Below are 25,268 nucleotides of genomic sequence, written 5' to 3'. Positions count from 1 at the left end.
GTCTCTGTTTCAGCCCTTATGTCCCTGTTGATTGAGAGAGACTTTCAACCTTTCATTTTCCTAGGTTGGTAATGAGGTCCAGGGGGCCTGGATGCCAGCTGAGTCAGCAGAATAGCTCTGCATCCTGGATTCTACAAGGTGCTGTCCTCTGACAGTTGCCACAAAAGTCAATAGTATCTTGCAGGATCAGACCCATAGTTTTTAAAGGGTTTGTGGAATAAGCTCCTATATACACTGATGATTGGTAGAATATGACTCCATGTGGATTTTGCCCTGGGTGGGAATAGAAAGTGAAACCATTTGTGGTTTCTCGTAATCTGCTTCTTTTCTTTATACTTTTTTGCTATTCAGACATATTGTCGCACTTCAAAATAATGCCCTTGCCATCATTAACCCTCTTTTATACTTTGCTTTGCAATCGCATAAATCATTATGAAGATTTAGGGCCAAATTCTTCCCTTGGATGCATGTGCTAGATTCCCACTACTTCCATGAGAGCCACACCTACATCTGACAGAAGAATTTGGCTCATAGCATTGACGTGGGTATCACACAGGGAGTGCTTTCATAGGATTCCCACGATATAGCTATCGTCATCATCTCGACCAAGCAATTAAAACACTCCTCTGTATTCTTCAGGCCAAATGTTGAAGTCCTTACTCCTTTTATTTTACTTTTTTCCCCCCAAGGCAGTTCTATTGACTTGACCCCAATGGGGGTTTTGCCTGGGTAAAAACTGAGTAAATGTTGTCAGGATTTGGCTCAGTGTCAATTGTAGGAGGAGGAGGGAGGGTGTAAGTTGAAAATAACATTGTACAAAAAGCTTGTTTTAAATCTCTTGCTGGAATGTGAGGGGCTTGGAGGGGGTCCTGCGTCCCTGCAGATATGGTGCTTAATATTTATGTTTTGGTTGCACCTTGACAAACATTTCACGTAGTTATTGCTTTGCTTGAATATGGAAATATGTTAATTACAGCCTTTATTCTGCTGTCTGCTCCTTTCCTCAGCCTTTTCTATTCAACCCTCTAGGTGGCCCAGCACAATGTGGCTTCTTTTCTTTGAATGAGCTCTTTCCACGCTAATAGGGTCCCGGGTGATGTGGAGAACCATGTGCACAAAATTGGTGCACCGCCCCCCATTCCTTTGTGGGCATGTCAGGTTAAATTCATATCAGCAGGAAGGTCACTGCCATGATTTTCAATAGCGCGAGATGAGGTGATGACTTCAGACAATGGCGCCACACTCTTCAGTTGGAGACACTTGCCTTACCAGTTGCAGTAGTTAATTAATATGCTAAAAATAGAAGCCAGTGATACAAATCGCTGCCTGTTGTACAACAAAGACTGGGCATGTGTAGCTTTGATAGCCAAGTTTATGGTGCTTGTTATGGAGGGAAGTTAGTGTAGAGCTAGAAGCAATGTAAGACTTTCTGGATGCTGAGCTTTAGTCACTCTGGGCCTCTGGCCATTCGCGAGCTGTCTCATTTGCATTATGAATGACATTAAGGGAACTAACAAGGTTATTGGGCATAGAAATGTTCTCATGTGACCGACCACACGTGGAAGCAGACCTACAGCAGTGCTAGTTGGCAGGGGCACTGTGGCTCTTTATTCGGCTTCCTAGGAGGAGAGTTTCTGGGAGTACATAACTCATAGATATAAAATAAACGATGAGAAAAACTACATTCAGATAACGTGACGGGCCCGATGTAAACCCCTAGGAGGCAAGGAAATTCAGAGTGAAGACTGGGATTCCACCCTTCACTTAGCTCATTGTGCCGAAACATAGGGCACAGTATGTATGATATCCCAAGGTTTGAGGGCTCCTGCAATACCTACTGTTGACACTGCAGGGAGGGTGAGAGAAGGACAGAGTTTCATTCTGAACTCTGAATCTCTGCGTCTCTGTGTACAAGTCAGATGTCTAATGGTATTTGACTTGATTTTCAGGGAGAGGATTTAATTTCTTTGTTTATAGCACCGTGACTTCCTCAAAAAGGAGGAAGGCAGGGATACACTATATTACAGACATAAACCGCCTGTTATTTGTATAAGTAGTAATGACATAATTTGGTAATTTAAAAGTTAGGGCCAGATTCTTATCCCAAGTTACACTAATGTAAATCTAGGCTAACCCCACTGACTTCAGTGGAGTTACACTGGATTTGCACTGATCTGCTTAATATCAGAATTTGTCCCATGTTCTTTATCGTATTTTAATATCCTTGTTAAGAGCCTGATTGGGCCTGATTCTTCTCTCATTTACACTGGGATAAATCAGGAGCATCTCCAGTGTACTCAATGGACTAGATCCTCAGCTGCTGTAAATCAGATCCATTGACTTCTGTGTTACACCAGTGTAAATCCAGATTAAACCCACTTCAGTCAGTGGGCCTACATCAGCCAGCCCCAGGGAACTAGATCAGTGTAAAACCAGTACATATGAAAGGAGAATCAGGCCCATTGAGCCAAAGTCTGCCTTCACCTTTGTAAATCCATTGAAGTCAATGGATGTACTGTGGATTTACACCCGTGTAAATGAGAGCAGACTTTGGGCACTAATTCTATCGTGTAAATATGGTTTTACACACTTTTTAAATCTTATAAACATTTATGTGCTCCCTAGACTGGGAGTGGGGCCTGGACAGTCACTCATGCACATAAATCTTTACACATTTTTAAAACACCGATTTTCCTGATTTTTTTGAGCCATTTCTGTTTTTAAATTGGATTTTGGGGCCCTGTAGCCCTTCTTTCACATACTTCTTCTTAGAAGATACCATATCTGCCCATAGTACAGCGCTGCTATAGCATCAATGGGCAAGTCTTGTGTTCCTTCATTTGTGCCATCCGTTTTTAAGGAGAACTCCCTGTGGAAGACAATAGGGAGCTCTGCTTGAAGTTCAGTTGCATGTTACGGCCCTGAGGAAGGCGTTCAGGGTTTGATCCATTATGAATACGTGCATTTACAGTCCTTATAAGGAAGTAGCGTGCTAGACTCTGATCTGAGTTTCATTCGTATCATTCCATTTGCTTCAGTGGAGTCACTTCAGATATATGCTGGTACACCTAAGATCATTGTGTCTAGCTCTGAAGACTTGGAGGCAGGAATCCTGATGCTATTCCTGGTCTCCAGTTGACTTACTGCATAACTGTGGGTGAATCATTTTATTTCTCAGTGCCGCAGCTTTGCCATCTGTAAAATGGGATAAAACAATAGTTACTTGCCACACAGGAATTTTGTGAGACATAGTTCTCTACTGTTTGTAAAGTGTAAAATGCACTGAGCTCCTAGAGGGAAAGTGCGGTGAGCTTTATAGAACATATTTTGTGTGAAATGGCTGGCTGGCCTTCAGATGACAACTTCCCCTGCTCCAATGATCCTCTGTGTTCCAGATAGAGCCCTATGAGGAATCCATGTCATACCACCTCTCTTCCTCCTTCCTGAGGCCCCGCTGTGTCACAGACACCATCTTTCTGGCTGAGTATTCTGACCAGATTCCCAGTCCCTTCTTACCCTGTCCTTTTTAATTGACCCAAGGGATTGCTAGTGAGCAAATGATGCATTCCTCCCTGAGAAGAGCATGGTGTCACCACAGCTACTCCAGTCACAGCCAACTCAGTGTGTGAGGGACTGATACAGGGAATCAAACCCAGAGGGCCAAATCCTCAGCTGGTGTAAATGAGCATAGCTTCACTGAGTCAATGGGGCAACACCCATTTACACAAGCTGAAGGTTTGGCTCGGATCTCCACCATGGTAGTTTGCAGGGCCAGTCTCTATTTTTGTAAATAAACTGAATATATTGACAAGGATCTGTTTCACACTATGTACTAATTGGGTTTTGAGAGTACTCATTCTAAATAATAAAATAAAAGTCGATTGTAAACATGCAATACTTTTTCTCCTCCCACCCACTTGTTTAAACTCTCCTCCAATCCCTATGAATAAAAACCAGTAAAAAGATGTTTTTTGTTAAGTTACTGTTGAACTAAAGTCTTGAAAACCAAGTTTCAGTTTGAGCAGTGGTTTGCAATTAAGATAAACTGGAAACAGGAGTTTGTAAAGGCAATTTGGATATACCATTCACTATATCAGTGCTGAAAAAGCCTTAGAAAGGTAACTTATAAAGGACAAAGCAAATTGGGATTGTGTTCTTTTGTTTCTTTCTGACATATAAAGAATTCTAGAAAAGATTTTAAAAAATTTTTTTCCTGCTTCCTTATTAAAAGTATCAGGAATGTCAGTCCGGTCTTCCTTGATTTTGCTAGATGGCTCGTTAGAGGTCTGAAATATGCATTATGGGCTTTCTCACTCCTTAATTGTAAAGGTGTGGCAGACTGAAGGGCAGGGGGGTAACAGATATGATTAAATTTAACAAAGACTTCTTTTCTCCAAATAGTTTACCACATATTTGAGTTAAATATGTTTTAGTAGGGCTGTCGATTAATCACAGTTAACTCACGCGATTAACTCAAAAAATTAATCGTGATTAATCGCACTGTTAAATAATAGAATACCAATTGAAATGTATTAAATATTTTGGATGTTTTTCTACATTTTCAAATATATCGATTTCAGTTACAACACAGAATACAAAGTGATCAGTGCTCACTTTATATTACTTCTGATTACAAATATTTATACCATAAAAATGATAAACAAAAGAAATAGTATTTTTCAATTCACCTCATACAAGTACTGCAATGCAATCTCTTTATTGTGAAAGTGCAACTTACAAATCTAGTTTTTTTGTTACATAACTGCACTTAAAAACAAAACAATGTAAAACTTTAGAGCCTACAAGTCCACTGAGTCCTACTTCTTCTTCAGCCAATTGCTAAGAGAAACAAGTTTGTTTACATTTATGGGAGATAATGCTGCCTACTTCTTAATTGCAATGTCACCTGAAAGTGAGAACAAGCATTCGCATGGCAGTGTTGTAGCTGGTGTCGCAAGATATTTACGTGCCAGATGCAGTAAAGATTCATATGCCTCTTCATGCTTCAGTCATCATTCCAGAGGACATGCTTCCATACTGATGACGCTTGTTAAAAAAATAATGTGTTAATTAAATTTGTGACTGAACTCCTTGGGGGAGAACTGTATGTCTCCTGCTGTTTTACTCGCATTCTACCATATATTTCATGTTATAGCAGTCTCAGATGATGACCCAGCACATGTTGTTCGTTTTAAGTACACTTTCACTGCAAATTTGACAAAACACAAAGAAGATACTAATGTGAAATTTCTAAAGGTAGCTATAGCACTCGACCCAAGGTTTAAGAATCTGAAGTGCCTTCCAAAATCTGAGAGGGATCAAGTGTGGAGCATGCTTTCAGAGGTCTTAAAAGAACAACACTCTGATGCGGAAACTACAGAAACCAAACCACCAAAAAGAAAATCAACCTTCTGCTGGTGGCATCTGACTCAGATGATGAAAAAGAACATGCATCGGTCCGCACTGCTTTGGATTGTTATTGAGCAGAACCCCTCATCAGCATGGAAGCATGTCCCCTGGAATGGTGGTTGAAGCATGAAGGAACATATGAATCTTTAGCGCATCTGGCACGTAAATATCTTGCGACGCCAGCTACAACAGTGCCATGCAAATGCCTGTTCTCACTTTCCGGTGACATTGTAAACAAGAAGCAGGCAGCATTGTCTTCTGCAAATGTAAACAAACTTGTTTGTCTGAGCGATGGGCTGAACAAGAAGTAGGACTGATTCGACTTGTAGACTCTAAAGTTTTACTTTGTTTTATTTTTGAATGCAGTTGTTTTTTGTACATTTTACAAAATTAAGTTCAACTTTCATGATAACGAGATTGCACGACAGTGCTTGTGTTAGGTGAATTGAAAAATACTATTTCTTTTGTTTTTTACAGTGCAGATATTTGTAATAAAAATAAATACAAAGTGAGCACTGTACACTTTGTATTTTGTGTTGTAATTGAAATCAATACATTTGAAAATGTAGAAAACATCCACAAATATTTAAATAAATTGTATTTTATTATTGTTTAGCAGCTCGATTAATCGCAATTAATATTTTTAATCGTTTGACAGCCCTATGTGTTAGTAAAAACAAGCACAAATAGTCATCACTGAAAACCTCTTCTGTCTCAACTGCTTAGGTTTCAATTCCTTTTGATTTCATATTCCAACTAGTTCTCCAGTTATACTTAGAAATCCAGGGTAGATGAGACCTGAATTGTTAATGTAAAAAACAAGCAGAAATCTCTCATTCCCTCTTTTTTAAAAAGGGGGGAAGGAAGAACCATCTAGGCCTTCTTTTTCCATCATAAGTGGGTTTGGAAGATAGATTTTTATTGGTAAATGTTGGCAAATGTCGATTTCACCCCCCGAAAAATACTTCCATTGATAATAATCAAATTACAAATATGTATAGTAAGAAAAATGCTGCTTGCGAACTTTGATTTAAGGATATTTATTTTGTATATTTGACCTGTGATGTTGACAATTTGTGTTTTAATGGTTATAAAGCTTGAACTTTTTGAATCTGAATGTCTGTTGTTATTAAATAATTGTCTGACCTCCTCACCCAAGTAATTTCCTGCAACTGAAAATTTAAATAACTAGAAATTGGGAAAAAATGAATAAAACCCATAATTATGCACAACTGAAAATTTAACTAGATAAAAATAGAAGTGTTTAAAATACTGTTGAAATTATAAAAAAATAAAAATTGAATTCTGCCAAGCCTAATCACAAGGAAGGGAAAAAGGGCACAAACACAATTTCTTTTTCTTTTGCAGGTCACCTTTAAGCCTCATCTATCTGCATCTAGCTTCTCTTGCTCAGTCAGAGCAGAAAGGACTTCAGTATTTCTGGCTGGTAGTCTCTGTGTCTTACAGCTTTGCTGGTCTGTGCTTGGAATAATTCTTGGGTCCGTTTCTGCAGATTTTAACTTCGCCATGTATCCACCATCAATGATAGCAACTGGAAGCGTGGGAGCAGCCATCTGTGGCCTTCAGCTTGATGATGGGGAAAGTTCACTGTCCGGTGACAGCCTAACGGAACTCCTGGCCAAGATCACAAACACAGATGTGGTAAGTGTCCTGAAAGCATTGTTGTTTCTTTGCTGAGAAGGCTGTGGAAAATATGATCAACATGATTTGCTTGATCCTGCTAGCCCATGGGAGTTCCACGGGCAGAGGACTTGCAGAACTGAGCTCATAGACACCGTTACAAAGCTTTGGAATCAGCCCAAAACTCTCAGGGTGTATGTACACTGCAGTTAAAAACCCTCATCTGGCCCATGCCAGCTGACTTGAGCTAAGAGGCTGTTTAATTGTGATGTTAGGGGTTAGGGTCCCAGACCTCGGGCTGCAGACCAAGCTTGAACATCTACATTGCAATTAAATGGCCCCTTAGCCCGATCCCATTTGGCATGTGCCAGCTGCAGGTGTCTAACTGCAATGTACACATATCCTAAGTCACACTCTACCTGGCTTTTCTGTGAAAGCACAAGGGGTGTGTTTGTTGGAGAGAGGAAGTGGGTGCAACAAGGGGGCATCTGGCAGTCCCTGCTGGTGTCTCTTGGAACGCTAGTTACCCCAGAGGGAGTAGGGAGAAGGCCTTGGACCTGACTCCCATCAACAGTGGCCAGCAAAGCAGGCCTGTCACAGAGGAGAGTGCACCCTACATCCTTATGAGGGGTGATGATGTGAGCAGACAGAAGGCATTGGGTTTCCCTGAGATCCCCCGGGAATGAAGTTTTCCATTTCCGATACCAGGGACCAATGCAAGACTGGTCAAATGTGGGTCTGTGTTTGCTGTCCATGGATGGTGCATCTGTTATTTTCATCTTTCATTGATGCACCTATTTTAAAGGTCCTTGATTTAAAGTCTTCATGCACTGTGTACAGTATATCCAGATAAAGAAGTCAGTTCTCTTTTTATTCCATTTACTATAAATTCATTGAGGATGCTTCTTAGGTTATGAGAAAATCTCAGAAATAACAGAGGGGAATCTGGCAGTTGTTCGATGGTCTATGTGAAATGATTTTGGTGGTCTCAGGTCAGTTTCTAGTGAGTACATCACCCAAACCAGAACCCCACACTCTTATTGGCAGTCTCAGCAGAGAGTTCAAGGACTGTGAAAAGATCACTGAGAATGACCTACCCTGGGCATAGAGGTGGGTCCCACAAGTTCTTGGCTGAGCTATGCTGGGGGGAGCTTCATTGCTGCTGTCCAAGGTGCACCCAGTCTGTGGATAAATATGGGACTTTCACTTCTAGGATTGTTAATTGAGCATGTTTCACGAGCACTCAAACTACAAGAATATGCGTGCTGGCTTCTGACAAGATGACGCTCTTCTACCATAAGCCCATCTGTTTAGAGCATGCCATCCTAACATGTATTAACTATAAATTGTTGTATTTCTTTTATCTTGCAAAAGATGTGCAAAATAATTATGTGCATTTATTATATTTTTGGATGCATTGTTGTTTAAGCCCTGCTGTTTTTTCACCAGCAAATTGAAGTCTTTGCATTTCATTTCTGATTTCCAAGAATGGTCCAGTTTTGCAAAAAAAATTGGCAGAATTTTTTACTTTTCCCCCCGTGTCTCATTGTTTTTAATGTGACATTTTGAATTTCTTTTAGTTGGAAACCACTTTGCACAGAAAAGAGGCAACATTTTGAATTTCACATGCTTTTTAGGTGAAAGTGGTTGTGGTTGTGGAAATTTCACACACTCAGTTACTGGGTCAAGTAATGAAATGAAATACTTCTTTACACAAAGTATTTGTTGCTTTTTGTACATCTTTATTATAGACACATGTAGGGCAAGAGACTGTGTGAGTGATATATAGCAGTATGCAGCAGGATAATGCAGTAAGAGAAATCACGTATGTTATTTAGGCTGCATGGGCCGGTAAAAGTGGAAATTAATTATCATATAGTGCTCCTTTAGCAATGGGGGACACACACAACCCTTATCATTTGGTGGAGGGGCAGTGGGAGGCACACAGCGCCCTTGGCATACGGGGGGATGAAGGGGCACACAGAGCTTTTGGAGGGATGGGGTGTGGGTGGTGGTCCCTGAGATAGAGGGGGATGGGAGGGTGGCACACAGGGAGTTTGTGGGGGCGATGAAGAAATAAAAGGAACCCCTGGTATATGCAGAGAGTTTGTCTTACATAAGCTGCAAAGTGTGTACTCCCCTGGTAATAGTGCTGGAAAAAAATAGTATCAGAAGGGAAATAAAACGTCATGTTACCACAAACTGTAACTAATAGGGATTAGGATGAGGCCTTCATGGGGGATACATTATCCCATATCTACCTACTGTGGGGCTTTTTGTAGCTTCCCTCGAAGCATCTGGTAATGTTAGAGACAGGATATTGGACCATGGATCTGATTCGCTATTGCAGTTCCTGTGCTCTTTAAAAGGATTACAGTAATACTTTTCTACTTCTCCCAACTTTATTTGTAGTTGTATGCAGTGAGCATTTTTTAGGATTGGGATTAGGTCCTGTCTGTTTACATTTCCTGTCATGTCTTTGCTTATCCTTTCCATGGAGAAGGAATCGTTTTAAAAGGTTAGGGGGAACTTTTCTAAGGAAGGCACTGGCTCCCATTGACATTCAGTGGAAGTTTGAGCACTCCACTGTTCTTTGTGCCTTTAAAAATTCCCCCATCGTATTTTTGAAGTATTTTCTCTGGGAACAGAAACAAGTGCAGCCACCAAGCCCTATATCTTAGAACTGGAGTCTTCATCAGCGTTCAGAGCTTTTTCCCTGGTGACACTTAGTGGAAGAGAGGCGTCAGGCTGCTGCCTAGGCTGTCACAGGACTACATTTTCAGTTATCACTGAACTCCATCTAGGCTCTGGATATTGTTTCCATAGTAATGAGTGTTCGTCAAAGGAGGGAAAGAGCCCCGGATATATTGCTGATGTGTCTGCGGGCCCTGGTAACGTTAGATGGGTTTGTTTTTGAGTGGCTCTGTTCTTCTCTCTCAATGAGTCCTGTGTTGGGCAGTTGCTCATCTGCTGTAAGGTTTCTCTTGCGCAGGATGCCATGGAGATCTTTTCCATCATTCCTCTTGTTTAGCATGGATGGGAGGTTTGGGTTGCAGTGGAATCAGTATGCTGACAATATTCAGCTCTGTGTCTCCTTTTCATCTGTCCCAGACATTGCAGACCTAGCGTCTAGCCAAGATTGTGGCTTGGAAGATTGCTAGTTGGCTAAAGCTCATTCTGGATAGGACAGAAATGACACTAGTAGAATGGGAGAAATGTTGGTAGGATTGTATAGAGGGGATATCTATTCCCTGGATGGAGGGGCAGTACTCACCCTATAGGGGTTAACAAGGTTTGCAGTTGTAGGGGTGCTGCAGAACCTTTAGCTGCTCCTGGATTCCTAGATATGAGGAAAGAGCATGTTTTTCACTGTTGCAAGCAAAGAGATAGTGACCATTCCTTTCTGATGTAGCCCTTGCTACAGTAATCTATTCCTAGTCACCTCCAGACTGGTTATTGCGGTTCACTCTACCCTTGAAAAACAATCAGAAACCCCACTAGTGCAGGCTACATTGTTGTATCATTTTTATTTATTTCCAGATGTAATTCAAAGTATTGGCATTTCACCTAGAAAGCCCTGCTTGCCTTGGGATTCTGGCTGCCTTAGAGGCTGAATCTCCCCATGTGCCTTTTTGCTGGCTGGAGAAAGGGCACAGTGAAGTGTCCTTTTCTGTGGAGTTTCCTTTCCCCTTATTCGCACAGAGCCCAAATTAATTGATTTTCAGGGCATGTTGCAGGGTATACCCAAGACCAAGCCTGAGAGGGAGGGGAAGGTTTGGCTTACTCTGGTGGCTTAGGGAGGTTCTATGCATCTTTTTCAGTTGACATTGTCAATGTATGTTTTAATGCATGTGGTTCCCTACAGTAGTGCCACCTATTATTAAAGTTGCCTGACATTTCCTGTTATAAGACCCTATTTTTAGTTGCTTGTAAAATTGCCAAACTTTAACTATTTAGGCTGTAATTTTCCATGCTCTGGACTGCTGCAGGGCAGGATGGGTCCAAGTCCTGGCACCTGAACTGACAGCAGGGAGCTGTCTCTCCTGTGCTCTCATTGACTACCCCCACCCCCATTCTGGGCCCAGGCAGCGTTGCTGAAGAAGCTGCCTGATTCAAACGCAGAGAGGACAATAACCAGATTTGCGGAGGATAGAGGAGTTTATTGGGACAAGGAGCCTGGCGGGGAGATTGGGACTGAAGGCTAGCAGTGGAGGTGAGAGAAACTGGGAACTGGGAGTTGGGGTAGGAGAAAACTGAGGATGGCTGGGCAAGGAGACTAGGACTAGGAGCCAGGTGGGAAATTGGGACTGGGAACAGGGGGAGACTGAGGCAAGATCCTGGGGGTGGACAACAAGATTGGACAAGAGGGAGGTAACTGGAGGTCAGGGTGAGGGAGAGAGGATGAGGAGCCAGCAAGAAACAGGGACTGGTGAGCAAGGAGACTGGGAACAAGGAGCTGGGAGATTGGTGGGAGGAACTGGGAATGGTTGGGATGGGAGACTGGGGGTGGGGGACAGACTGGGACTGAGAATCTGGAGGAGTGAGACTGGGACTGGGACGACAACCTCTCAAGAGCGGAGACTGGAACTGGGCAGGTGAGGAGAATGGGAGTGGAATGAGAATCCATGGGTGGGGAAGAGAGAGTTAAAAATATTATTAAGATTTCAGAGTCAAGCACTCAAAATTAAGGTTGCCTATGCAACCTTAATTTGCGTCCCTTATGCATATACATTAAAATACAGACTTTAATTACCAGTCCCAGCCTCTACACCTTCCCTGGCTCCATTTCCCACTGTACCCTTTCTCCCACCCACACTGCATTTGAATCTGGCAACTTCCTTCTGTGCACTGCCTGGACCCAGCAGGGGCCTCAGTAAGGGCATAGGAGAGACAGGCTCACTGCTTTCACTTTAGATGATGGGACCTGAACCCGGCACAGTTGCAGCAGCCCAGAGTTGCAGCTGTAAGGAAGGTCCTGTTCAGCCCCTGGCTGGAGCATGCTCAGTGTGGATGGACTCTTTGGGGGAATTTAGCTGCTAAAAATCTAAGAAGTCTCTACTGAGCATGTGCAAATGGTGATTTTTTTACAAAGAGTTATAAATTGGCCTAATTTGGGTGGGCACACTCCTGACAGAGAGGCCACCCTCTTACCAAATTGCCAGTCCCTATTCCAAAGCATGTGGTTGCTAAAGCTTTTCAAAGAAAAGGTCCCTAGAGTTTTAGAACATGAGCAAAACAGTGTATTTTTCCCTACCGTCATTCTCAGAAGTGGCTGAACTGTTTTGGCTGAAATTTTCCATACACCCAGTATGTCAATTTAAGCCCAAACGATTAATGTCTGGCAAAGTTATAAGCAACTGAAAACAGAGTTTTGTAATGGGAAGCGTTAAGCAACCTTAGTAGGTGATTCTACCACCACAGCCTATAATGCATATCTGTTATTGTAGAAAAAACGTACTATCTTTGCATTGTTTAAGGGTTAGTATCAAGTTGCATTAGTAAAGGGTAAAGACTACCGTAATGTCCTCCAGTGGGGCAGAGTTAAAGTTGTCCATACAACCATAGTTTGCTCTCAGTTCCTGATTTGTGATCACTTAAACCTGTAACTGTAATGTTACAATAACTTCAGCTTTTCTATGTGAACTGCCCTGTTTTTCAAAAGGGGCGGGGAGGAGGGAAGAACGGAGGACTTTTAGGCTCCAGGATCATCATCATATGGTAAAAGATCCTTCTTATATTGCAAGTTCTTTGGGGCAGAGATGGTCTTTCCGTTCTATGTTTGTATAGCACTTAGCACAATGGGGTCCCAGCCATGACTATGGCTCCTAAGCACTATGATAATTTAAATAGATAATAATAATAATAATTAATATCCTGCAGAGGTTACAGGCTCTGCAAATGAAAAACTTCTCCCCCTGCCAACACAAGCAACAACCTTCAGAACCCTGCAGAGTACCTGAAGGGAGGGGATGGAGGGAGCATGCAGCAGACTTAGCACTAATCCCATTCATGGCCCCTGGGCAGTGAGCTGCTGGGTTATGTTACCCTCTGAAAAGGTTAGCATGGGTCTCTTCCTGCTGCAGTTAGCGTCATAGATGTAATGGTTAGTAGAACTGACTGTCTAATTCTCAGTGAGGACTAGCTACCCTGAACATTTCAGATTTTAAACTGCAGCCATTTTTGAGTTATGCAAAGTAGCATCTTACTATTTTCTTAACAGGAAAAAAAGCATATTTTTTAACCCTTGCATAACTCAGAAATTGCCAAAGGGATTTTGCTTTAGCTTGAAAAAAAAAAAAGCACCATCTGAGATAAAACATGAAAAATTTCAGCTCCAGAGTTAGGAGTATGTGAAAATAGAAGGTTATAATGAAAGGCTGGTGTAGCCTTAACTATAATGAACTCTCCTAGGCTTCTGCTGAAGTATATGAGGATGCTTCCTGTTTACAAGGAAATAACTGTACCAGAGCTGCATAAACTCAAATGCCAAAATCAGTGGTCTTTACTATAACATAACTAAGAGGAAAATTTGGTATGTAGTGCTCTAATATTTTTAATAGATGTTTCATTATGAATTAGGCCAAAATATGTTATTAATGAAGAGAATTTAGTTTAGACTCCTTTCACTTCAATAAATAAACTCTCACTATGTGAGTGTTTCTTTCTAAAACAGAGAGCAAGGTACTAGTGTACTGGTCTGGTGTAAATCTGGAGTAACTCCATGGACTTCATGAGAGTTACTCTGGATTTGCACTGGCATAAGTGAGATCAGAACCTGGCCCAATAGCTGTTACATTACATAGTGGTGGTATACTATGCCAGTACCATTTGATAAAGATTATTTGCTAAATAGTGGCTATACAACATTTGGCAAAAAATAAAATGCAGTGTGAAGGAACTGTGACCTTCACACTCTATGAGGGAATAATTGAGCTATGTGGGAGCTAGGCTTTATTGCTCCTTCTGGCTACCAAAATAAATATCAGGACCTTATACTAATGAGAAGTGGAGAAGCCTGACAGTTTTATGGGTAGTGAAATTACCTTTGTGTGGTACATTTTAAGTGCTTTTTCCAAATAGAAGATAGTAGCTAGTACAGAGTGGTTTCACACAGCTGTATGTGATACTGTAAGGTTGTGGGCCTCTACTGTGATATCATTTTCTTCAACAGAGTAGGAATGTTTCTTCTGTTATTTGTGAAAGTGGTAACTGGTTGGGGAAAAGTTTAAAACCCCCCACCTCTATCCACATGACGTTCATGGAGTGCTCTCTCCATCCCTCAATTGATCACTGCAATGGAAGAATAAGCAACTTGAAAAGATAGCATTGCCAACTTTCCAATGTCTCAAAACCAGACACTACAGCAGGAGTATTGAACTTCTCCTCATCCTCTGTTCCTCCTCTTCCCCTGAAGCTCCACCCCCTGCTCTGCCTCATCCCCCCAAGACCCGACCCCCACTCACTCCTCTCTCTCCCTTCTCCCCCGTCGCTTGCTGCTCTCCCCTCTCTCCCGTCACTCAATCCTCTGCCCCACCCTCTCCGTCCCCGAGCTGGGCTCCCTCTGCCCGTAAGGGGACTACTCACCTGCCACCCGCTGGGCCGGGGCTGGGAGCTGCAAGCCTGATGTGGAGCCTGCCTGACTGCCCACGAGATGCAGGTAGAAGGTGGCCCCAGCTGAGCAGGGGCAGGTGCGGGTTGGTGACCTGGTGCTTTCCCCCTCCCCCTCAGCCGCTCGCCCTTAAGGCAGGTAATAAGTGGGACAGCCGTGCCCTGCCCTGCCCTCCCCGCCCCGTCCGGTGAGCCCTGCACTACAATTATGGTCAGAATTGCTTGGGCCACTCAGCTCCCCTCAGGGATCCTTCCCCCACCCAGCTGTTGGCAAGGGGCCAGGCCCTGCTCTCTTACCCTGGCAGCAGTTCCTCCAGGCCCAAGGCAGCTGCCGAGCCAGCCCCACTCGGAGGTCAGGGCAAAGTGGAACCAAATGTGCCGCCAGCCTAGGGGCAAGCCGGCCCGTCCCTGCATTCCCTGCTCCTGCCTGGCAGGTATTTCTCTGCCCCAGGCTCCAGCTGATCCCATCAGGCCCGATCTTACTGGGCTGGACTGACACTGCTGGGCCTGATCCTGCGCCACCCCATTTTTGCACCCCTCTCCCGCAGTAGCTCTTTGCTGCCCCTCTCTCCCTGCCTTAGTTACGGCCTTGGAAAATTGTGGTAACTGGACTTTTGGTGTCTGGTCAGTACTTCTGACCAGAGACTGTACAGGTCCCCTTCAAACCAGACTTTCTAGTCAAAAACCAGACACCTGGCAACCCTGTGAAAAGATAAAAGAAAAGGAATGGTTAGTCTCTAAGGTGCCACAAGTACTCCTTTTCTTTTTGCGAATACAGACTAACACGGCTGTTACTCTGAAACCTGTGAAAAGATAGGAATTTTCATACTGGACCAGACCAACATTCCACCTACTGCAGCTTCCCGTCTCCAGCAGTACCAGCTGCATCAGAGGAAGGGGCAAGAAACCCTATTGTGAACAGTTATGAACTATGAGAAAGGATGGCCCAATGGTTAGGGTGCTATACTTGGGATTCCTGAGTTCATTTCTGTATTCTGCCACAAACTTTCTATGTGATGTTGGGCAAGTTGCTTAGGGTGGGATCTATGAAGGGACTTAGGTGTTGCAAAGCTGAACATCAGAGAGTCTAGAAGATCACAGGAACAACACTGTGATCCACAAAGCCGCATTAAGCACCTCAGCGTCTAGTACAATGAATGGGGAGAGATCTACAAAAGCTAGTATGCTACGTGGGGAGTCACCTAAACTAGCCAACGGGAGACGCCAACCAAAAAGGGGGGGGGTGTCAAGCCCACCCCCTTGGATATAGGGCCTAAGTCTGGGCTGCACGGAGGTGCCTAGCTCTGCTTAGCAATACTAGAATGGCACCCCCTGTCCTGGAGTCAGGTGGCTTAAGCACGTAAACTGTGTTTCTTGTTGGAATGAGTTAGGTGACTGCCTTGCTCCACACAAAATGGCTGCTAGAGAAGGTAGTGCCCATCTTACAACTTTTAGCCTGATAGTTAGAGCACTCCACTGGGATGTGGGAGACCCAGGTTCAATTCTCCTCTCTCTGCTAGAGCAGGAGAAAGTATTTGAACAGAAGTCTGCCATTTCTCAGGTGAGTGCTCCGACCACTGAGCTATGGGATACTCTGGTATGGGGTTTTTTTCAGTCTCTCCCGTTGAAGCTGTTCTATTGTGGCTAAGTAACATAAGAGTGGTGGGAGGAGGGCGACTGGACCCAGGGTCTCTCACCTCCCAGTTGGGTGCACTAACCACTAGATTTCAGAATCATTCTCCCTTTCTTGCCCAATGATTTTTCCACAGTGGATAAATATTAAATAGCCATTAGGCGAGAGAGAGAGAGCGCATGAGAGAATGACTCTGTGGTCCAGTGGTTAGGGCACCCTCGTGAGAGACCGTGGATCCAGTCCCCCTGATTTAATAACTCTTTATTTATGTCCAATTGAAAAGCTTCAACAGAAGAGATTGCGGGAGCCTCACATCAGAATATCCCATAGTTCAGAGCACTTTCCTGAGAGATGGAACACCCCAGTACAAATCCTTTTTGCTCCCCCTCTGGTAGTGAGGGGGGGAATTGAATGTGAGCTAAACATTATAAGGTGAGCATCTCCTCTTCTGGCCAGATTTTTGACCTGAGCTGGTATGCAGCCTCTGAGAATGCGTACAGGATCAGGCTCCACATGTGATGTAGTCAGACAAACACCTATCTTCCCCTGTTTTGTGAATCACTCTGGGGCTTAGGTGGGGAGCTGCGCATCTGGACTCCCAGAAGGCATCAGCAGCGTACATGCCCAGAAGCTGAAACATAAGCGCTGAGGGAGATTTACCCCGAAATGTAGTCACCCAGTGAGTTTAGGTGACTACAGAGTTTGGTGGGAGTTTTGTGGATAGCAGTGTAGCCAAAACTGGGACTTGGACACGTAAACCTCAGATTTAGGTGCCTAGGTACCTTTGTGGATCCCACCCTTACTCTCTCTGTGCCTCAGTACCACCTATGGGGCAACCAGATAGTGGCCCCATTGTGGTTGCCTCTGTACAAATATATAGGGACAAATTTTCCATAGAGCTCAGCCCTCAAAATTGGGGAGGTTAGGCACAAGAATAAGTGGACAGATTTTCAGGAGCGATCAGCCTGTTTGGTGCAGGGTGGGTGCTGAGGACTTTTGAAAATCTGTCTATGAAGTGTCACCATGGGAGTTGCTGGAAGCTGAGCACTTCTGAAACTCTGGCCTGACTGGTGGGTTCTGAGTCCTTCAAAATGTGGCTTTGATCTGTTTTGAAAATCTGGCCCATAGTAAATGACAACTGCTGCCACAAATATCATAAACACTCTCTTCTTGCCCTTCCTCAAACATCCTACGTTAAATCTGCTATGTATATTACTTTTCAGACAAAGAAATAATTCTGATAATACTTTCACACAGATCCTTTCAAATCTCTAGATCTAACTGAAGTTCAGAGTTGCCACATTCTAGAATTAAGTTTTTGTTGAACTACATTATAAAATGATGGAATATCCATTGGCAGTCTATCGAGAATAGATAGCATTTGAGCACTGTTCCTAAGGCACATACGTCATTTATTCCCTCTTTTGTAGGGTTTAGGGCCTGTGGTTTTGGAACCATGTAACAGGGCTTGCTGTGTCCTATCCTGCCTTATTTGTTGCAGGCTGCATTTTGTATGCAAGGAAACAACAGACAAAATAGCCTCAAAAGAAAGGAAGAATGAGATAGTTTCCTAAGTTGTCTTTGCCTGAGTTGGCAGCTGCTCTTGCTCATTCAGCTTTTTGTTCTCCAGTGAGTGCTGTGCGTGTGTAGTAACAATGGGGTGATGCAGTTACACTGTAGGCTAATAGTGGAGTTCCGTCAAATCCATTCATAAATACAGAGAAGGGTGCAGTGCTGTGAAAGCGAGCCAGCTTGCAGAGGAAGTAAGGCCTCCAAGTAATGAGCTCTCCATCACAAACATAGCTGTCAGATCTCATGGACTGGTGATAGACTGTGATCATCTGGTTGGAGGCTTGCCCCGACCTGCACCACTGCAGATGTGTGACCTGTTCAAGCTGATAGAAGACACTGATAATGGCTAGCAAAGATTCCTTCTCATATACCCACATAGCCCTAGTTTAACTTTGTCTGATGCAACACAAATATTGTAGGTTTTCTAGGAATCCCAATTTTTATAAACTCTGATATTATTATTGATATTCTTCTTGTTTGTTATTTAATATGCACTTCTGTCATCTGAAGATCTCCAAGTATTTTTCTACCATTAAAGGACCACTGTCAACTTGAAATCTCAATTCAGCTTAAAAAATGAGTTAATTTGAGGTGTGATATATGCCCCTGAATTCCTGCTGCCAATTTTTTTGGCTTTACAGTCACGTTTTCCTAAAAAAAAAGTTTTTCTCTCGATTGTGAAAGACACCCCTCTTCCCCTCCGAACAACAGGAGAAACCGCCTATTCTGGGGAAACAGTGGAACTGAATATAAACAAAGTGTTCTCAAATGAACTAATAAAACTAAAAAATTAGAGGAGGAAAAGACTTGTTTTCCCTAATCCCTTTCAGTTACAGTCATTTTAGGCAGTCCTGGTAACACAGTAAGTAAACAAATTCTGGCAGAAGTGTGATTTTACTTATTTAAGTATGATGATGTCCCTTAAATTAATTTACCTACACAACACCGCTGTGGGAGCGCAAAATATTATTTCCCCTGTATAGAGATGGGTAAACTGGGGTATACAAGCAAACTTTGTAGCAATAATTCATCACCAGTGAGAGCAACCAAAAAAAGCATCTTTCTGTTAGTAAACTGAATCAATTTGATCTGGAATCAATAAGACACCAACAACATGAAACACAGGATGGCATTTTCACATTGTCACTTTTCAAGCCCTTGGTTTGTATAGACAGTAGTGTCTCAGAGTTAGGGACCCGTGTACTGCAAATCAAGTCCCCAGTTCAGGAAAGCATCCCTATGCTGGTAGCACATGCCAAAGTTCCATAAAGTTAATCATGTGCTTAAGGGCTTTCAGGAATTGGGGCCCAAATGTGGACCAAGTGGGAATCCAGTCATCTTTTGTCCTTAGCAGTGTGGATCACACGTTCTGTGCTGGAATTTATGCAAATCCTTATTCCTAAATGCATGAGTAGTTGCATTCCTGTGCTCTCAAAGCAAAGTGTAAATAACAGGAGACCAGCACTGTTACAGAAATCACCTACTGCACCCCCTTACATTTGTTACATATCGCCTCTTTCTTGAAAGAAGCACCTCTCCTGTTTTCCTGCTGTTTTTTTCTTTCTTTAATTTTTTAAAAGAGCTCCTTTTCAGGAATGTTGTTTAAGAGAACCAGAGACATTTGAATAGTCATAAGGTAGGCTAACAGCTCTCTTCTTCAAGTACCAGCAAACATTTAGGAAAAACCCACCTTTTTTTTGCACAGAGATGTCCTGTGAATTTTTCAGTGTTTTCAGATTGCTGAATTTTATCACTCAGCAAAGCATCCCAACTCTGGATTTAAGCTTTTGAGCTTCAGCAGCAACTGTGAAGTAATGGTATAAACAAAGGGGTGTGTAGTTATAGCTCAGTGGTGTCTTTCAGATAATTTAATTTAAAAAAAAAACAAATTAAAAAACCCCCACTCTAAGGTTGTTCTTCAGCTAGTTATTGTACAGGGCAAAAATTGTGGTTTGCTTGCAGATGTTTGATTTGCAAGAAGTTCAAAAATAACATTGTTCATTCAGTGCTAACGTAGATTGGCTGCAAGCATTTTTATCACCAGATTGTCTAAACCTGCTCTGAACACTAGACAAATTGTTTTGTGTTAGATTTCCAAAATATAGTGACACCTCTCTTAAGTGATCTCTCATAGTCAGACCAAAAGTATTTGCTTAGAAGAGGTTAAGTGGAACAAAATTGTATTCAAAGCATTTGGGGATATTTTGTGATGGTTTCTTGATGAAGACCGTTGCCTAGTGAGGATGGTGTTTAATAGGCTTTCAGTGTACACGGATGAGCATAAATAAAATTAGACTTTGTTGCATCAATAGACCTACAGTTTCTGGATTGTTTTTTAGACAATGTTCCATAGCATGTTATCTACTTCCATTATGCCTCATTCATATTCCCAGATGTATTTACTCTCTGACTATTTGATGGGCAAACCTAAAAGGCTCTGAGGTTCAGATCAGTTTCCATAAGTTCAGATTTTTCTCTAAACCTCATCTTTGGTTAAAAAAAAAACAGGCCAGAAATCTTGCTGGGACAGGCTTTCTTTTGGTATTTCTACTCCTACCCCAGGAAGTGAAAGGACATAAGAAAATTAAAATAAAAAAGTTCCAGGGGACAAATGGCACAGAGAGGTTGGAAACAAACTGAAGATACTTTCATCAAGAGCTAAGTCCTGAAAAGTACTGACACCCCTCAATTTGAAGTCAGTGGGCCCTAACGGAGGTAGGCACCTCCCAGAAGGTGCTCAGGACATGGCAGAATTGGGTCCTAAGCTGCCAATAGAGATTCACGCTGGTTCAGTAGTGACTGAAAGTTCTTTGAGGTCTTGCTCATGTCCATTCCATTTCGGATGTGTCCAACCTCGTTTGGGGACTGTATCTCAGTACACTGCAGACTCAGGGGTTTATCTGTAATGTGAGCTCCTTTCGAGACCATAACCCCTGAGTCTGCAGTGTACCGAGATATGCTGAGAGCCATCTGTCTGGCTTGCAGTGTCTTCCTTCCCCAATTGTCCAGTCGCGTGGTGCAGGTGTTAATGGACAACACGGCTTCCATGTTCTATGTCAACAGGCAGGAGGAGCTTGATTGTTCTCGCACAAGATGTCAAGCTGGTTACTGAAAGGCCTTGAAAGACTCTTTCCTCCGGTCTGGGACCTGGATCCCCAATGGGACCTCAACCTGGTCCTCTCCAGGCTTCACGGGTCCACCCGTTGAGCCTATGGTTTCTTGTTCCCTTTCCCACTTGTCGTGGAAGGTTGTATTCTGTGTAGCTATAACCTTGGCGAGACATGTCTCTGAGATTAAAGCCCTCACTTCGAAGCTCCCGCACAGGGTATTCTACAAGGACAAGGTCCAGCTGAGGTCCCGTCCGGTCTTCTGGCCAAAGGTAGTGTCGCACTTCCATGCCAACCAGGACATCTTCCTCCCAGTGTTTTGTCCAAAGCCTCACATGACCAATGAGGAGAGGCGGCTGCACACTCTAGATGTCAGGCGCGCCCTGGTTTTCTACCTGGAGCCCACAAAGCCCTTCCACAGATCGACACAGCTCTTTATCACGACAGCTGACAGGCTGAAGGGCCTTTGAAATCTCAGAGGATTTCGAATTGGATCACCACCTGCATCCGTACTTGTTACGAGTTGGGGCAGGCTGTGCCTCCACTGATCATGAAGGCTCACTCGATTAGAGCTTAGGCATCTTTGGCTGCCTTCCTGGCGCATGTCCCTATCCAGGACATGTGCAGGGCCACGACATGTTCTTCGGTACACATGTTTACAATGCATTACACTATCACCCAGCAAGCTAGAGATGACAATGTATTTGGAAGAGCTGTGTTGCAGTCGACACGTCCATGAACTTAGACCCGCTGCTGGTGGTGCTGCTTGGGAGTCACCTACAATGGAATGGACATGAGCAAGCACTCGAAGAAGAAAAGACGGTTACCTTTTGTAGCCGTTGTTCTTTGAGAGGTGTTGCTCACGTCCATTCCATGATTCCCCCTCCTTCCCCTCCGTTGGCATTCTGGCAAGAAGGAACTGAGGGAGGTGGGAGCTGGCAGCACCCCTTATACCAGCACATAAGCGCACCACTCCAGAGGGCGCCAGAGCCGGTCTCCTACAGTTACCACTGCGTGAAAAACTTACGACACCAGCGCATGTGGTGAGCACACACACCTACAATGGAATGGACATGAGCAACACATCTCGAAGAACACCAGTTACCAAAAGTAAGCATCTTTTTGTGCCACTGGATGACTGTTTGATGGCCTATGTAAAATGAATCTGGTGATCCCAGTCTAGTTCTTACTGAAGAACCCTGTCCCCAGAGGCAGTGGGTGCAGTATGTGTACATACTCACAGTAAGTGAGGCAGGAGATGAGCGAAAAGATTTAGGGATAAAACTGTTTTCCTTATTCTGATAACAGTCCTTGTTCAGCATTAGACGACAGTGTCTCTTGTGATTCTTTAGGGGCTAAGATGGCATTGCTGCTTCCCATGGTGTTCTGTGGATAGAAGGCTGCAGCAAAAGGCCAGTGAAGTCAGTTGAAAGACTCCATTCGTTGACTTCAATGGGCTTAGGATGAGACCCAAAGAGGCTTGAGAGAGGACTTCAAGATCAGCCTCATATAAACTAGCTGCTGAAACAATACAAATTTATTTGTGTTTTCCCTTCTTTAGCTTTTATTTTTGACTTTGGGCCTGACCTTGCCAGGTGCTGAGTTCTTCCTGCACCTACTTACCTCAGTGAAATCAATGAGAGTTGAGGGCACTCAATGTCATGCAAGTTCAGTTCTGTACCAGCCTGTTCTAACGCCTATTGAAATCAATTGCAAAATTCCATTGACTTCAGTGATGCAAAGTTGGACCCTATTTGCGGAGATGGATGGGAGGCTCACATACCAGATTGCCAGATGCAAACATCTTCATAACAGCGGTACAAACATATTTAAGTTTAAAAAAGTAAAATATGGAAAAATCAGCGAGAACATGTATTAACTTGGTGCTGAAAAGTTAAAGAAATGACTTGCATATAGTACCAGGCCTTTCCAAATGCTTAAATCCTGTTTCTAGGTTATTGTGCCTGGAAATTCAGAACCTGGACTTTCTATGTTGAATAACCCAAATTGTGACATAGTGCAATATATTTCTCCTCCTGTTTGTTTTCTCCATGTGAATTTCCATCACTATGCAAAGGTTACTCGCTGCCAAGCACAAAACATTATCTTTTTTTCCAAACATAAAAAAATAACTGGAATAAACTGCCCAAGGACTGTGAAGTTTCACAGAAAAAATTAAGTGCTCTTTTCTTCTGCACATGCTATGATGACAATAAAACTGTGGAATGGAAACTACCTGAACTATTTTAATAGTTTAAACTACTAGACCAGAAAGAAAAATGAGGAAGTTGATCCATGTGACACATGACTTAACAACCCTTCTGAAAAAAACAACCAAAACAAACCGCAGAGTATTTGTCAGTAATGGTCACAATTACCACATCTTAGAATAGAATTATTATACTATTCTGGACCATTACTGTAGTATGCTATAGTGTTGTTTTTAAAGGAAATTCCCCGCCTTCTATTTTTTTATTTCCTTTTAATTTATAGAGCAGCATTCCCTACCTCTGGGTGCTGTACATAGTAAAATTGCAACAGTTAAAAATAAAATCCAGAAATAAATTACATACAAACACAGCAAGCAACACAGGCTTTGAGAAACTACATTGTGCATCATTGGAAGCCTGATTATTGACCCTGCTGAGTTGTTTTTAATTCTGTAACCAGTAACTTTGGATAGGAGCAGAGTCCGAATGAAAGTGAGAAAGAAATGGTAGTTCCACCCACAAACCAAGCCCACCTCCTTGATACACCAAAATGAGATACTTCAGTAAATTGTTGCAGATCTTCATAATATGTTCATTCTTTTCCTTTCTCCCATAATAGTTAGCATCCCATTGACATGAATAGTGGCAATTCACACTTCTCAGAGCTATTATTTCAGGCTCTGTGCACAGTCAGACAGACAGTCCTTGCAGCAGTTAGCCTTCAGATTGTGAACTTAAGTGTATCTTCTCAACCATAAGTGCCAGTGATTTAGGATGAGTTTCATTTGTACGCTCCAGTCGATTTTGCTGCCACAGCAATGCTAAGCAGCTGGATTCCAGTGGTGAATCTGGCCCTATTTTTTTTAAAGTAAACACTTTGTTTCTGCAACACAAGGTGACAGCCTCCAAAATGAAGTCCCAGCTTGATAAATTGGCACTGGCTAGCCAGGTTCAACCCCTGGATGTGTGCTTTATAGATATGAATAAATAAAAATTACTATTTTGATTAGTAAATTATATTGAAGTTGTTAGAACTTGACAGACAATATATTGATAGTTGAATCATAGTATAGGCCTTGTCTTATGGATTTCATTGATGAATTACTGTGTTAAAACCAATCTTCAATCTGAACACCATATCCAGAAACACTAACATCAACCTTATTGTGGGTCTCAGTATAATATAAAAAGCCATGCACATAAATAGTAGTCCAAATTCTGACCTGAAATACCTTGTAGGCTTCAGCTATAAAATGAGGACAGAGGTACTGACCCACTTTTTGTATTAAGTGCTTTGAGATTCTCAAGCCATGCCTATGCTATAAAATTAAGTTGACATACAGCCGCCACAGTAACTATGTCGATTTTGCATGTCAACACTACGCTCCTGGTGTCGGTGGTACATGTCCTCACTAATAGCGCTTGCATCGATGCAGAGAGCAGTGCACCAGGAGTAGCTATCCCACTGTGCATCTCGCCATCATGTAGCATACAGTGTTTTAGTGCATCATGGGAGCAAATGAGTGGTACGGGGGTGACTGGGAACATGGGATCAACGTCCCATGATGCAGTTTTCTCCATCCTATCATTCCATGTGCGTCTCTTTTAAAAAGCTCTGCAAACCTGCACATCCACCATCTCTGCGAGAAGCATGGATCCTGCACTGCTCTGCTCTTCAGTATTGTGATGAGCGTTACGACCACAACATGCCTGATCCTGAAGTATTTCCAGAGCCATGAGGCGGAATATGTTGATTCCTTGTAGGCTGCCTTGCTGTGCTCCAGGGAAAGAAACAATTCAAGGTTGTTGTTGGCAGTCATGGAGAAACTTCACACAGTGAACCGCCGGTTCTGGGCCTAAGAATCAAGCACTGACTGGTGGGATTGCATCATTATGCAGTGGCTGCAGAACTTTCGGCGCCTAAGGACATATTCCTGGAGCTGTGTATGGAGCTCACCCCAATCCTCCAGCGCTGTGACATCAAATTGACAGCTACATTCACAGTGGAGAAGCGAGTGGTGATAGCTGTGTGGAAGCTGTCAATGCCAGATTGCTATTGATCAATCAGGAATCTATTTGGTGTTGGAA

At 43.0% G+C, this 25,268-nt stretch overlaps 1 protein-coding gene across 1 annotated transcript in view; it reads left to right on the top strand.

Moving 5' to 3' along the window:
- Window positions 1-25,268, top strand: part of CCND2 (cyclin D2) — a 55,474-nt gene that overhangs the window by 13,067 nt on the left and 17,139 nt on the right. The window contains exon 4 of the mRNA XM_048823711.2: window positions 6,923-7,071. Within this exon, the coding sequence (XP_048679668.1) occupies window positions 6,923-7,071 (149 nt within the window). The remainder of the gene's footprint in view (window positions 1-6,922; window positions 7,072-25,268) is intronic.

This window comes from Caretta caretta, chromosome 1, assembly GCF_965140235.1.
Source record: "Caretta caretta isolate rCarCar2 chromosome 1, rCarCar1.hap1, whole genome shotgun sequence".
NCBI lineage: Eukaryota > Metazoa > Chordata > Testudines > Cheloniidae > Caretta > Caretta caretta.
Note: the sequence above shows the minus strand (reverse complement) of the source record. Positions and strands in the feature narration are given on the sequence as shown.